The sequence below is a fragment of the Equus quagga genome, chromosome 8 (genome assembly GCF_021613505.1).
Source record: "Equus quagga isolate Etosha38 chromosome 8, UCLA_HA_Equagga_1.0, whole genome shotgun sequence".
NCBI lineage: Eukaryota > Metazoa > Chordata > Mammalia > Perissodactyla > Equidae > Equus > Equus quagga.
This window is the reverse complement of record NC_060274.1, coordinates 14,354,142-14,370,392: the sequence shown is the minus strand read 5'-3', so window position 1 is coordinate 14,370,392 and position 16,251 is coordinate 14,354,142. Positions and strand designations below refer to the sequence as shown.

The following is a 16,251-nucleotide window of genomic DNA, read 5'->3' as shown; positions in this document are numbered from 1 at the left end:
TTTACATCCATTTCCTTGAAAGAAAAGAGAAAAAACACATTTAAAAACAACAAATCTGTGAATTAAGACTTTGAACCTGCAGATGGTGCTATGATCCCATTTTGAAATTCAGTTTTGCCTTCTAGTTTAAATTCATAGGAAAAAAATGCAGTTCTTTGATATAGTTTACTTCTATTCAGAGATAATAAAACTGAATTATTTCTCTTTGCTTTTACATTTTTTATTATGAAACTGTCTTTACCATTGGAAAAATCTACTATACTTACTTTTTGTGAATGCGAAGTGCTTCCTTAGACCAAATAACAGTCCATTTTTATGCCTCTTTTCTTTTAGATTTTTCTGCTTATCATTCAGCAGTGGCTTTTCTGTGACTCTCAATCAACTTACTTTGCTGTTACTGTTCTTAAATGAAATTGCTTCACTGAGAATTGGGTGACAAAGAGCTAAGGATAAAAAAATTCCATATGAGAACCATTTCAATCTTTAGTTTGTAATAATCAGGTAAAAAAGATTTCCTGGAATTAAGCCACAGAAGCTCTGGCTTAAGTCAGAGCTGTCAACTGGAAAACAAATTTCCAGACATTTTGAAATTTAATTCATTTAATTTTTTTTTGTAACTGAATTAGAAAATGTGATTAAGCATAGCAGGATATTCTTTTGCTGGATCAGTCTGACTTTGAATGAAGCAGATAGATACTGAAATCTTAAAGTAGAAGGAAAAAGGGGGACTTTGGAGCAGTTCTCCCTTGGGGAACTTATGAAGAAAATTGTAAAAGAATGCACACATGAAAATTTTTTAAAATAAAAGCAAGGGTAGCATTTTATTTGGTTGTCCATGAAGTAGTCCATGTGGCTGAATTTTTACCTTAAACTCTGATTGAATGTATACTAGGCTACTTTGAGTTAAAAATCACAAATAAAAATTAAGTAGTTATCAAAGTGCTCCATAAATGTTTTCCAACTATTTGTTTAAAAACACCTGTCAAGTGATTGAGTTGGAAATGTTCAAAAGCTGGAGTGGGTGTGGGTGTGTGTTTGGCAATGGGATGAGAGAAATGAAATAATTTTACACAATGCAAGGACTTATAAAAATGATGAGTATAACTTTTAAAAAGGAAGAAACAATGAATCTCAAAATATATGGTATGATAATTTATTTTTGGATTGTTTGAGATCATGTATGTGAAAGTGCATTGGGCACTATGAGATTTGATACAAATGTGAAATACCAATATTGCTACTACATTTTACAACAGTGTGCATATTATACTATCTTAGAGCCTTTCTGAAACTTTTATCCTGGGATTAGTTTCAACATAAAGGAAATGTAAGAATAGAAAAATGGAAAATTATTTCTAGATGCTTTTAAAATTAGCATAGATCTCAAGAAACACTAAATCAAGATCTACACGAATAGCATAAAAATAAAAAAGGCTTTAGGAGAATTGATGCTTTGTAATAAAGGAGAATTATATATTTGTAAGCATAATGAACCTAAGTGTTTCTTGCTTTCTGCATCTCTTGCTGCACATAAAATTCTTATTTTCTGAAGGAACCCCAGTGGCCCTGGCTATTACACCAATCATTCTCTTCTTTCATTGCTACTAATTAAAGATTAAAACATTTCATGTTATGCTTGGTACTTTTTTTTTGCTTCAAGAACAGTAAATTTCCTCTTTGTATCTTACATCATGAAGTTACTCACTATAAACTTATATAAATCAGACATAATGACAATTAAAAAAGAACTTCGAGCCCTATTCATCCCGTGGGAGTACTACTGTGACGTCTTTCAGGGCGCTTGGTGATTGCTCAGCCCTAAGCATAAGCCCTATAAAATGATGGGTTTTGAAATGCTGGTCAGGGTAGAGTGAAAAGCAGTCGCTGGCAATAATAGCCAGCCCTTAGCCAGTATCAAATTCTGGTTCAGTTCTGAGGGCAGGAAGCTGGTGGAGCCTTTCTCGGCCTCACAGGACTTCAGCACCTGAGACAGCTCCAATAGTCTCCGGAACTGAGAGCTCCGGAGGAGCGTTACTTGGCAAGGTAAGTGAAAACATTGTCTTTCTTCCTTATTTTTCTCTCCCTGCCTCTAGACCTTTTCTCAGGGTATTAAATTTTACTCTCTGTTGAAAAGAATTTGACAGTGTTCCTCCTTTACAACAACAAAAAGACAAGTTTCTCAAGTCACCTGGTAAGTATAGAAATGCCTCAACTTCTCACGTATCAATGGATTTTCTGCATTCTTGTGCCTGGAAGATGCTTTCTTTGCTTACTTTTTTACTCAATACTGTTTTTTTTTTATTTTTAAATATTCTTTACAAGTAGGGTTTTTTGCTTCTGTATAAATTTTTGACTGAAGAGTTTAGTGAATACTTTTATTTTTGAAGTTTTCAACTTGCTTTTCAGTGCTTTTCTTTTTATGTATTGGTTACGTGAACCTAGGAAGCATTTATTTTCTTCTTTATTTTAAGTTTAAATGCTGTACAGAATGTTGATTTCTCTAGACAGCAAGAGAAACAGACCTTGAACTCCTAAATTTCTATCTAGAAACTAGTTAGAAATGAAATGTGTAAGTGGATTAGATGTAAAAAAACACAAGCTTTGTTTTGAATATAATTCCCTTTTACGGCAAAAACTATCTCAGTGGTAATATGTTTTTCAATGATTTTTTGTATTAATTTTCACTAATTAGTTAAGTTGTTCAAACCCAGGCTTAGAGAAAAAGGTTCCCAGTAATATCTACAATCAAAAGAGGAAAAATAAATGTATATACAAAATAATTTTTTCACTGATAGATATATACATGTATACTCAGATGCAAAAACTTAAAGTAGAAGAAACAATCAGTTTTTTGAAGCTGTTTCCTCAGTTAGAAAAGATACTAAACCTGAATTCTACAACTTTGTTACAAGGAGATTGTCCCCACTTATTTCCAGCACTATAAAAGTATGGCATTCAATATATACCTGAGCCAACTATGTGCCTGGCGAGAGGTAGGCAGCAGTTGAAAAGTATCCTAATTTTTATTTAAGCATTTGTAGTCAAGAAAAATCTTCCCGATTTTAAAAGTAATCATATTGTAATTTAACTTTTTCTATAAGATGAAAATTACTTTTTCCAAATTCTCCAAGAGCCTTTAGAAATTACTGCTAGACAGTCAGAATTACCTTGCTGGTGACATATATGGTTGGAAAAACTGATATGATTCTCTCCCTTTTGAGGAGCAGAGATGGAAATCAGAAGTAAGCCTCAGCTCCTCGTGCTCCTGGCACTTTGTAGCATGCTCTTCTCACAAACATTGGCATGGCCTCTTTTTGGAGCACCTTCTGCTCTGAGGTAAGTTCTCTTTCATTTCAGACAGTTAAACATTCCTTCTTCAGCTATATGGGAATGTTCTATATGTTATTTGGGACAACTCACTTTTTAAAATTATATATTATTTATCTAAATATTTTGGTTGATGTGTTATGTGAAATTTTTCAACATTGTCAATGTGATTATTCTGGATCCCAGAATTCACTCTCAGGATGAGGTACTGTATCAATCATTGGTTTTATAAATAGGGTGGGTCACACTTCCAAACAAGGCAGGGGAGGATTTGGCTTTCCTTTCATTCAAAACCAGTTTTAGATAAATTATAAGCTTTTATCTATTATTATCTGAGTTCAGTTCAGTTTCTGATGGAAAAGTAGATGTTTAGTTGCCTATCTCATTTTAGTTCATTTTCAAGATCAATCAGAAAATAATCATAAGATTAGTAGTTGATTAGTGAAACATGTATAAAATCATGTTGAACAGATCTATCTATCTAGGCAGAATCAATTTGCCAGTATTAAAAATTGTTCTTATAATTGATCTACTGAGACACCCTCTCCCAATGAATGAATTTTAATGTACTTTATTTTAACCATAAATCCTTAGTTTTACTGTTCTCTATGTTGTATTTCATATTTCAAGTTCATGTAGTATAACGCAACTCATATTTAAAGGTTTATCTGAAATTAAATAGATTTATGCTAAAGAAATAAACAGCAAGTGATAATGACGTTAGCTTTATGGTTTTTAGTTTTCTGGTTTACAAACACCATTATATCTAAGGGCAAAATCATCATTTCTTTGTTTATTTTCCCATTCCTGATTCTTTGCTCAAGGTAGACTTATGCTCAATAGAGTGAATAATCTCTTAGCTGTTAGTGTTCTCTTTGAAATCTGCTTAAAGCCAGATCTTATGTTGCTTTGCTAACTAAATAGAATGATTCTATCTGAATGGTTATATCACAATAGACCAATGATCACAAGAATGCTGAAGTTTGCATTGATTTCTAGGCTTCATACAAGGAGAACTGATTGTTACTGACCATCTACTGCTACAGCACCAAAAGATATACAAGGGCCCAGGAGCCAACACACTCCTTGGAGTTTTACCCTAACAGTGAAAAATATACATTCATAATTTTCTTAGTGTGCTGGTGTTCAAAATGTGCATGCATTCACAAATATAATCATATTCTATGTGTAGGCATGACTGCTCTTAGTCTTCCGGTAAAGCATTGTGCATTCCTGACTAAAATTGTGTTAATACATAAGATTAGGAAGCAGAAGTTCCCAGGGAAAAGTTCTTTGGACTTGATTAATACAGAGAAATATATCACACCAAGGTTAATCTTTGAAGCAAAGCTTAGAGACCTAGAGAAAGAAAAGCAGTTGATACTCAGCTCTTGAGAAATGTTTGAGACAATTGATACTAAACATCAACAAATACATGAATTGCTCCTAGTTTTAATATCGACTATTAAAAAATTTTGGGTTTCTGTTTTGTATAAAATCTTTCTACCCATAAAATTTAACTTTGCAAAACGAAGATACTATCAAAAAGTGTACTTCACTTAATGCTCTGATAGGATTGAATTAAGTAGCTCTTATGCTTGGCACTTAGAGCTTGGAAAAGTTGTATGGCATCTATTTTATGGGATAATAAAAAATTTCACTATTTATACACTCATAAACCATAGAATCCCAAGTTGTTGAATATCTTGTTCAAATGGCTGTAACACCATAAACACTGTTTTCTGAGAAAAAACTGTATTATACTTCTACCGCATTTTTTCCTAGTAGGTTGGGTGACAGAATATCATTTGAAGAAGCAAATGAACCTGATCAAGTTTCACTAAAAGCAGACACTGACATCTTGCAAAATGTGTTAGCTGAAAATGACACACCCTACTATGATGTATCCAGGTGAGTTGATTTTCATCGAGTTGTATTTTAGGAAATATATTTTTGAAATATAGATGTTTTATTTTTGTGTCGCCATGAAGCTCAGTATAACACTACAGGTCTCCAGGTATCATGGCTTCATCCGGCCTGATTTATTGAAGCTGGTTTATTACAGCTTTTGCAGCTGTACATGATTTTCACGTAGAGAGGTTGTGACAAGCCAGGATGAACAAATCATCCCCTTACGTTCTGTTGCACAAAATTTCAACATCAGAAATTGTACCAATTCTAGTAAGACCACAGCATTTAGGACTCCATGATGGAGGGAATTCTAAGGCAAGAATTTCATCTCTATGTAAAGAAAAAGTCTCTAATAATAAAAGCTATTCATTCGCAGAACCATTTGTCTAGAGCAGCATTCAAGTGCAGATACAGCAGCTCTGTACTGAAGACAAAGTTTAAGAGGTTCCTCCCTTGGCTGGAAAAGTTGGTTGGTAGGCCCTAAGATCCTCTCTATCTTAAGAGATTTTGTTTCCATATATTTTGGCAGAAGGAATAGCAAAATATATAATGGGTTTATTGCTGAAATCAGGATAGTTTCCCCTTGTATATATCTTTATTCAGGGTAGAAGAAATAAAGCCCCACAAAAAAAGATAAATAAATAAAACTAATTAAATCTATTTTTCCCACCAATATTTCCTAGAGATGAATTAGTTTTATAGATTCTACCAGGGAGCATTATTTAATATTGGGGTAGACTACTTAAAAAGCTAATTTCTTTAATTTTTCAAAGTTTTGGGCTAGAACTGTAGGAAATGTCGTGATATAAGTGACTTATTAGGTTGTTAGGAAAACTTCATTTGGACTTAAATTTGCATGAGAAGCTTTCACAATAAGCTGATACGTTTCTTTCTAATTTAATGAGCCAAATAATATTTTAGAAAACCATTCACAAAATAATGGTTATCCTTTCCTCCTTGTTTTAGGAACACCAGGCATGCGGATGGAGTTTTCACCAGTGACTTTAGTAGACTCTTGGGTCAAATTTCTGCCAAAAAGTACCTTGAGTCCCTTATTGGAAAACGAGTTAGGTAAGGAGAATTTATTATTTTTATCAAACATGTTATGATTATTTAATCTGCAAATTATATTTTCACTGTCTAGAATTTATTTGCTTTGTTCAAAATTGATAACTCTTGATAATGTTCAACATGGTTAGAAATAATTTATATTCTTCAATAAAGTATATTATACTCATGGATTAAGGAAAAAGACTTTTTAGTAGTATCATACTCCCTGGCTCCAGGCACACTTTTTTTCTTAAGTACCAATCATTTATAAATTTGCAATCAAGTTGAACTAGACAGTAAAAATAAATGACATAGTATAAATGAAGCAAATTTTGAGGTTAACCATAGTTACTTGCTTTTTACTTCCTGCTCAGATCAAGCATTGGAAGATTCTGTTTTTAAACGGCCAATAGCTGAATGTTTTGATGGTACTGTTCACGGTGGCATAGCTTCTAAAGAGCATTTATTTTTAAAGAAATTTCCCTCTCAATGGCAGAACACAGCTTCAAATATTCCCTCCCCCCACCTTTCTTTTGGATAAATTATTTTCTCAGGTAGTACAGAATGTGTCTTAAGGCACTCCTAGTAAATGCCAAAATTTGTTGGATTATTCCTTGCTCCCCCATCCTGAAGTTTAGATGTATTTTTCTTTTACTATTTTTGTGATAGAAAACGAGTTGAGTGTTGGAATTTTTATCTGACTCCAAGAAATTTGGAATTTTGGCATATTTGTCATTTCTTGTTAAAATTCTTTGATTTTCTTTTCCTCACACTCCTTAGCAATAACATCTCAGAAGACCAGGGACCAATCAAACGCCACTCAGATGCCGTCTTCACTGACAACTATACCCGCCTTCGAAAACAAATGGCTGTAAAGAAATACTTGAACTCAATTCTGAACGGGAAAAGGAGGTAAAGAAATAGAGAACTTCCTAAAATGAGAAATTATAAATGACTTTCAAAATAGTAGCTGCATATGGACACTTATCTACCTCTCTATCTCACTATCTATTTATACTGTGTGAAGCAGTAATTCTCAACCTTGCCTGACATTAGACGACCTGGGAGAATTTTAAAAATACTGATGTCTGGGGCTTACCCAAAACCAATTGCCAGGAAATTAGAGCCTCTAGGAGTATGGCTCTAGACATTGGTATTTTTAAAGAGCTCCCCAGTTGATCCTACTGTGCCTCCAGGATTAAAAGTGATGACTGTAGAGACATCTAGTCTGAATCTGGGAACAGGTTTTATCAAAAGTGCTGATTTTTAAGACATGTAAAGTGCAGTCAATTAGCAATTGGTATCACATGGAACTCCCTTCATATGCATATTCAATACTCTTATTTTACCAAATTAAACCATAAGTTCTTTTGTCTTCTCAGATTCTATAAAACCTATGTCTCTTTATGGCATATAAATATTGCAGCACAATAAATAGGAAGTGGAGTGCTCTCTCTTTTTATCTCAATTATTTTTGTTTAGATGGTGAGTTTTAAGGACAATCTTGTTTGGGTGAGATCAGACAAGATAACTCTCTTTGCCCACCAGATTGTAAGTCTGTAAGGATAATTTTAGACATTTTAAGATTGAAGAACAATTGATAGGTAATAACTAACCTCAAAGATGATTGTTTAGTCCCCAGAGCACTTTACAGAATACAGAGAACATCATAGGTCATAGATCCTCATTTCTTTAGAGGTTTTCTCATCTAAGAGCCTTAACATGTGTAATTTTCTTTTTCTGGCCTGCAGCAGTGAGGGAGAATCTCCTGACTTCCTTGAAGAGTTAGAAAAATAATGAAAAAGCTCTTTGGAGCAAAGCTGCTGACAACTTCCCAGTGGTGGGTATATCTGTGCATTCCTGCTATATTCTTAGAGCAATTATCTAATTATTTAAGTAGATAAGAATCACTTGGTAAGAAACATCTTAGAGTTCTTACAATGAGACTCATCTAAGAAGGAAGTTTCTACCTGAATTGAACCCCAAGCCAGTATACAGCTTAAATTATTCATGCAATGTTCTGATCACATAAAAGAGAAAGTAAACAGTTTGGAAACTCCTAGTTTATTCAGACTTATTCCTATCCTCCTGTCAAGATGTAAAACAGAGGAGACTGACTCACACTAATGAGGGAAACTGGCTTTCTTTTTAAGAATCAAGTCATGCTGCTTTTATTAATTTAAGGTTTGATTCCACGATTGACTGTTAGCACCTCACTTAATTTCAGGACAGGAAAATACCACAAGATTACAGCATGGCTCGTTATTGTAAAAATATCAAAGTTCCCTGAGTCTAACTGTAGCCCTTGAAACACAGCAAACTTCTGCAGCAGAGGTCAAATTTTGCTTATTTTACCTACAAAATGAGTGTAGGTACTATGGCTCCAATAGTACCTACTGGAGTAAAATATTTTTTGAATAGAGAAAACACGGATAGATATTTTCCTTTGTTAAGTAATAAGCTTATCACAATTACTTTTACGTATACATGGATACAAGACATGTTTCTTGCCTGAGTTACATCAATGTTTATATTAGCTCATAAAATATATTTATAATACTTGGCAAGTGATTAGAGAAATTTTATATCACTGTATCAGAGGTTGGCAAATTTTTTCTCCAAAGGGCTACAGAGTAAATATTTTTGACTTTGTGGGCTGCATGGTTTCTGTTACAGCTGCTCAGTTGTGCTACTGTAGCATGAAAGCAGCCACAGGTAATACATAAAACGAATGTGAGCAGCTGTGTTACAATAAAATTTGATTTGTAAAACCTGAAGGTAAGCTGAACGATAACCTCTGACTAGGTCAAGGAGATTAAACTAGGCTTGTGCTCAGACTGAAGGCAATTCATGGTCTTCCTTCAGTTCCTGGAGTGAGTGTCTAAGGTTTTCATGAGAGTCATCAAGAACAGATAGGGTGTTTGGAAAGACACCTGCCCAACTGTTTCCTTTCATCCACTGATTACCCCTTCACCTCTAAGAGAGATACATGGTCAGGAGTGCTGCACATGCCCATTCCTTATCAAGAATAGATATTTCAGAGAAACAAGTCTCTTTGCTCAAAGAAGAAAGTTAATCATATACAGCTTCTTGAAAAGTTTATAAGAAGAAATTTTCTCTGTTAAATTAAGAAACAAGAGACGTTAAAATGTAAAGAAGGATTAATCACTCTGTTTTTGTACAATGCAAGATCATTTATGAGATTCCATCCTCTCTTGTTTTCTTTTCTTTTTTGAATGGGTGGCTTTGGACAAATTCTTTTGACAGGAAATCTTGCGGGTCAACCATGTGTGAAAATTACAAATGGGTAATTATTAATGACTGAGTAGAGAGCCCTTCACATTCCAGTGCCCTTTCTGGCAATCAGTTCTTTGGAAGCTGCCCTCTTGTTATCTCAGACCATGATCCCATCACAGGCTGTTGATAAGTGGCAAGAGAAGTAGATGGTATCAAATGAGCGGATAAATGAATGAAATTAAGATGCTGTAAATAAAAATATTTTTATGTTTAAAACACTAATTCTTTCTTTTTCAGAATTCTTGAAGGAAAATGATAGGTGAAGTAATTCTATTTTGAGTTCTACATAAGTAATTCAAGAAAACAACTTCAATATCAAAACCAAATAAAATATATTGTGTTGTGAATGTTGTGATTTATTTTATTGTAATAACTGTGATGTTTACACTGTAAATATTATTTCAGAGTTCTTAAATTTGTCCTTAATTCATGAGAATCCTGTAATTTCATATGCTGTGTATTCTTTCTAACAAAAATATATTTAATGATAAGTAAAGAGTAGGTTAATTCAGTTATATGAAGCTTTTTGGAAGGGTAGTAATAAAGCAAAATTGATGTGTTATTTATAGAGTATACTTAACTATTCAGAAGAGTGGAGAAGATAATCACTGTTTCTAAATTTGAATGTTAAGCAGATAGAATGCTGTGTTAAATAAACTTCAAAATGTTTAAAAGAGTACCAAACAACAAAGATAAAAAGACATTCCTCAAAAAATATTTTCAGAAAATGTTGTGCGTCTCCACATCTTTAGGCAAACTTTATTTTGAATAGAATTAAAAATCTCTCAAATTTGGATCTCTAATTGCCAAAGACTCTTTTGAGCTAGTGTTTCAGTGAATGAGAATGGCCTCTATTTCCGACATTGCATCTTTCCTTTATGCTTGTCTTAAGTATGTGTAAAATGTAAACCGAATGGAACGTTTGTTTTTCAGTAATAAATATTTTTTCCATAATGACTCAAATAATGCTTTGGTCAGACCAGCTTCCTTCAGTGTGAAAGTATATTTGGAGACACAACTATTTTTCCAAAATGACTGTAAGAAATTAAATATGGAAAATAAAGACGTTTGATTATCATTGCAGACAATTTTTATCACTTTGATTCTTTCAAATGAGTATGAGCTCGAAAGTTCCAGGTATCTGATAGTTTTTGTGATGTTTGAGGTAGGATTATGTTTGATTTTGTATGAGTCCTAAAATAGCAGTAACTTAAACAAGAGAAAAATGTCTTTCTCACACAGGACCAGAGGTAAAATGCCAAGAGTTGGTACAATGGTTGTGTTCCATGAAGCCATCAGTAATCTAAACTCCTTCCAGCTTACGCCTCATCTCCTGGATGTGGGCCTTCTCCTCATAATCTAAAATTGCAGCTAGAATTCCAGCCACTGTACCTACATTCCAGGCAGTAGGATGGAGGAAGGGGTATGGAGGAAAAGGGAGCAAAGAGTACGTATTGGTTTTCTTTTAACTGATATCTTACACCAACATCCCCTTGACTAGAACATAGTTTTAAGGCCACAGTCATTTGCAAAAAAGCCTGGAAAATGTATTTTTTTTTCTGGATGGCTATGTGCCCAAGTAAAAACTGGAGTTCTATTAATATAAAATAAGGGAAAAAATAAATTTATGTGAGGATTTTTTTAAGTCTCAGGCTATGGGTCTTAAATTTCCACCAAAAATGTTTAAAGAAATTACAAAGAGTCAGACAGACTCTAACCATTAATGAGGAATCATTATCATCACAAGGCAAAGCTTTGCTCAGTTTCATTTGCCACAACTAGAACAAATGGCTATATAAGAAGAGATCAGTCTAGCACTAGCAGTAATTGCAAAGTGTTTACACAAGTTGAAGTGAATTGGACTAATTGTATCAACTAGAAGACTTCTAGATGTTATTTACACATAAGGAGCTAATAAAGATCAAATGGGGCATAAGTGCAGTGCAATTTGAATGTGAACCTAAATATTTTTCATTTTATCTTATTAATGTAAATATTTTCAATGACCTATTCCTTCAAGAAATTTTCATTGAATGACTCTGAAGTGCAATGTAGATATCTGAGAGTTGAGTGTTCTGGGCAGAGGGAACAGCAAGTGCAAGCCAGGGAACAGTCCTGACATATCTAGACAGCATGGACCGGTATGGCCAAAGCAATATGAGCTGGATGAGGGCTGAGTAGGAGACGAAGTCAAAGAGGTTACCAAGGACTGGACCTTGTCGGGGCTCATAGCCACTGTAAGGGCATGAGCTGTGAGATGAGAAGTTGCAGAGTTTTGAACAATAGAGTGATATTGTCTGAACTGCATTTTAACAGGACCATTCTGGCTGCTCAACTGGGAACAGGATGAGGGAAGTAAAGAGTGAAAGCAGGGAGACAAATAAGGAGGTTGCTGCTATAAGTCAGGTGAAAGATCGTGGTGGCGACCAGGGTGCAAGTAGTGCGGGGGGGGAGAAGTGCAGTCTGAATATGTCTTGAAAGTAGAATCACATTTCTGCTGACAGACTGAAGATATGAAAGAGAAAAGCCTTGAATGATTGCAAGGTAAATCACCTGAGCACCTTGAAGGAGGAGTTGCTTTTAACTGAGATGAAGAAGACTGTGGGAGGAAGGAGGTTCCAGGGGAAGATGAGTTTAGTTTGGGACATGTTAAAGCTGATGTTACGTACAGTTGGAGATATGCATGAGGACTTCGCAGCTGCTGGGCTGGAGATAAACAATTGGGAGACTTTGGAACATAGAGGGGATTTAAAAGCACAAATCAACGAGATCACCAAGGGCCTGAAGGTAGCTTAATAAGAATTTCAACCCATGATCCCTAGGTGTGTTTGTTTACTTGGGCTGCCATAACACAGTACCACACACTGGAGGGCTTATACGATGGACATTTACTGTCTCATGGTTCTGGAGGCAGAAGTCCGAATCAAGGTGTCTGCAGGGTTGGTTCCTTCTGAGCACTGGGATGGAAAATCTGGTCCATACCTCTCCCTGGCTTCTGGTGGTTTGCTGGCAATCTTTGGCTTGTAGAAACATGACTTCAATATTTGTCTTGATCTTCACATGGTGTTCTCCCTGTGTGTATGTGCATATCTCCAAATTTCCACTTTTTATAAAAACACGCGTCATATTGGATTAAGACTCATGTTAATGACCTCATTTTAACTTGATTACCTCTGCAAAAACCCTATCTCCAAATCAGATCACATTCCTGCGAGTTAGAACTTCAACATATGAATTTGGGTGGGGGGATACAATTCAACACAGAACACTGAGGCACTCCAACATTAATAGGTTGAGACGTCGAGGAACAAATGGGATAAAAAGGACTGAAAGAAGCAGCTAGTGAAATCACAAGAGAAAAATAGGAAAGTATGTAGTTCTGGAAAACAAGTGAAGAAAGTCCTTTGAGGAAGAAGGCATCGTTAACAGACTTATATGCTGCTGCCATGTAAAATAAGACTCATGTATGGATTTCTTAAACAAGTATTTATAAGGAACCTACGATGTGCCAAGCACTGTTCTAGGTTCTGATGCTATAACTGTGAAGAAAACAGACAAAAATTCCTACCCCCACAGAGGGAAACATTCTATTGAGGGAAACAGATGATCAACAAATAAGTTAAATAAAAATTCATATTATGTTAGAAAGTGCCAAATGCTAAGGAGAAAAATTAATGCAGAGAAAGAGGATATGAAGTGTTCAAAAAGAAGTTTGAAATTTTGGTTGGGGTTCTCTGAGAAGGCCTCACAAGAAGGTGAATTTAAGAAAAGCCCTGACAGAAGTGAGGAAATCAGTTGTGATTCTCTTTGGGAAGAGCATTCTAGACAGAAGGAGTTGCTGATGCAAAAGCCCCAGGGTGGAACTTTTGCATCAGAGAGGAGGAACAGAGAGGAGGCCGATTTGGCTGAAGTGGAAAATGATTAAGATACCACGTAAGAAGAATATCAGAGAGGTTATGAGGACCAGGCCACACAGAACATTGTAGGTCACAGCAAAACTTTGGCTTTTATTTTGAATGAGATGGGAAGTCATTGTCATCAGTGACTTCCACTGTAATAGTATTAGTGCAGTGATGTAGGTGAAAGCTGGGTAGGAATGGACCCAAGAGAATAGGGAGGAAGTATCTATACTGTGAGTATTGTAACACTTCAACATATTTCCCCACATAGGAGAGCAAAGAAAAGGGGAGGGACTTGCTGGGGAAAAGAGATGTCAGTTAATTTGTTTTTATGTGGGAGAAATATCAAAGGCATGTTAGTATGCTGAAGGGAAAGATCCAACGAAGGGAATTCTGGTGATGCTACAGGTGAAGGGAGATTTTGCTTGAGTGATGTCTGACAAGAAAGAGGAGATGGGTGATACCCCAGGAAAGGGCTTGACATTTGCATGGCACAAGTACTGTTCAAGCAAAGTAACACGCAAAGTGTTTGGATCAAAGATGATGAACGGATGGATGAGGCAGTAGAAGCTTATGGAATGCCTTTTTTGATTGAATCTATTTTCTCAGGGAAATAGCTGAGAGTAAGGATAAGTGAAGAGATGCTGGAGTGAGAGAAAAGTAAAAATAAAAAAGGTTTATTAAATGAGTAGGAAAGTAAATGAACTGGGAAAAATATTTTTCTAATCTGAAGAATTCAGGGGATGAGTGAGGTGATTTAGAAGTACGGGCCAAGTTAAGTAGTCCAAGATTATTTTTCATCATTTTGAAATTTTAATGAAAGCTCAAGGGCTCTTTCCAGAAATATGCAAATATTATTTTTTGTGCTTTCAGAGCATTCCCCAAATCTTGCATGCCCATGCATGGAATTTTAGAGGGTTCATTGGCCTTTAAGAATCACTACTTTGTAGTCATGTAGAGGTTGGAGTCATGTGAAAGAGACCCTGCAAATAGGGAAAATGGTATGTAGACTATTAAAGTCATCCGAGGGTGAGGTAATAAGGATTTGGATGAAAGTGATGGTAATAAGCAAGGAAAGGAATTCTAGTAATAGTTAAAAAATTAAGTAGCAGGCATTTTTATAGGGACTTTCCATTGTTAAATCAGATCAAGTCTCTGTGGCATGCCCTATTCTTCGATCCATTTTTCAACTGCTGAAGTTGTAGTACAAAATAGATAGCAGAATCATAGCCCTGGAAATTCATGTAGAAATATTCCATGGAGTATCCTAATGAGTCTTACTTAGACCGTGGAAAGACTAAGTGACTTTCCCAAGGTAATCTAACTCTTTAGTGGCAGAGAAGGGAGTATGCTTTCTTTATTTTACTCTTTCACGCCCAACACTGGAATGGGCAAAATTCCATGCATTCTACATGAACTCCCTTGAAGCCTGCTCCAGCCTCATCCTATCTCTGCACAGGCTGCCCTGCCCTCCTAGAATCCCAGAGGCCAGGCAGAGCTCACCTCACAGGTTGGGCTTTTCCAGACACAGTACACTGCCTCTCTTCTCATGTCCACGAAGCTTGGAAGACACCCCACCCCTCTATGTTTTAGCAGTGATGTTGGATTGCAGCCTTTTGAATCTCATCCTTTCCGTGGGGGTAGGGGCAATGTCTGCCTGTGTGGCCTCCTGTGTACTTGGACTTAGCTCTTGGCTTTCAGAAGTCTAGTCCTGAAACCCAGTCTCAACTAGTTCCTGCACTGTTCTTTGCTGAACCTTTCCCAAAGCTGTGATAAGCTTCTCCTTACCTTGTCTTGAATATACAGAGGATTTGGCAATGTCTCAAAGGAGCCTTGTCTGTGACCCTTTGCCCCTCTTTTCCCTTCTGCATCCCAGCTCTCTCTTTAGAATCTGATCTCCGTTTCGAATTGGACAAAGCTTTCCAAGAGCCACAAAGATTTCATATGTGATGGCTGGTCCCATTCTGAGCAGCCTGTGCTATTTCCTTCCCTCATGATAATCTCACTTCCCAATTGTTCCCTCCCTCCAGCTCATTCTTTCTTTGCTCCCTGCATGTTCTCTGCCACTGTAAACTAATGGTTTCCTGTGAATTACACAGAGCTGAAATCTCCGGAGGTTTGGGGTTTTGCTGTGTTTCGAAAGATAGCCCAGGATAGAAAATGTTTACCATTTAACAGATCAGCCTGTTGTGCCTGAAACAATACAAATAGCTTTGTTTGCCATAATTTCTAAAATGACAATCTCTAAAGAAGTTGCCTCTTGATTTAAAAGGGACTCAAATTAAAAAGAACTTGTTTCAATACACTGTACAACATTCATCTCAGGGCTTTGGGCCTTGGGTGGAGTCCTTCTGTGGCTTTGATGCTTGTGACTGACTCGGGGAAAAGAGGAACTTTCATCTTTATCCTGTCTTACATTTATAAATTAATATCTAATACACAATTAGCACCACAATATCTCTTTGCAATTAAATTACATTTTAAGTCGCTTGCAGTACAAAGTTATTACCATGTAACTCATTTGGTTTACTCTGTGGTGGAATATTTTTTTTGAAATATTAACTAACATGTTAGTATTTCATATCCCGTAGGTTAATTTGCCACGTCATCGTGGTAGGCAGAATAATGGCCCCTAAAGATGTTGATGTCTTAATTCCTGAAACCTGTGAATATTTTACCTTACATGGCAAAAGAGACTTTGCAGATGTGATTAATTTAAGGACCTTAAAATAGGGAGATTATCTTGGATTATTCAAGTAGCCCAATG

The 16,251-nt window shown here is 35.8% G+C and overlaps 1 protein-coding gene across 1 annotated transcript; it reads left to right on the top strand.

The window, feature by feature from the left end:
- The first annotated feature begins 3,229 nt into the window (after window positions 1–3,229).
- On the top strand, window positions 3,230–8,085 carry VIP (vasoactive intestinal peptide). Its single transcript, XM_046669112.1, has 5 exons — window positions 3,230–3,336; window positions 5,116–5,238; window positions 6,205–6,309; window positions 7,069–7,200; window positions 8,040–8,085. The coding sequence occupies exons 1-5, from the start codon at window positions 3,230–3,232 to the stop codon at window positions 8,083–8,085; spliced, it is 513 nt and encodes a 170-aa protein (XP_046525068.1).
- Window positions 8,086–16,251: the final 8,166 nt, after the last annotated feature.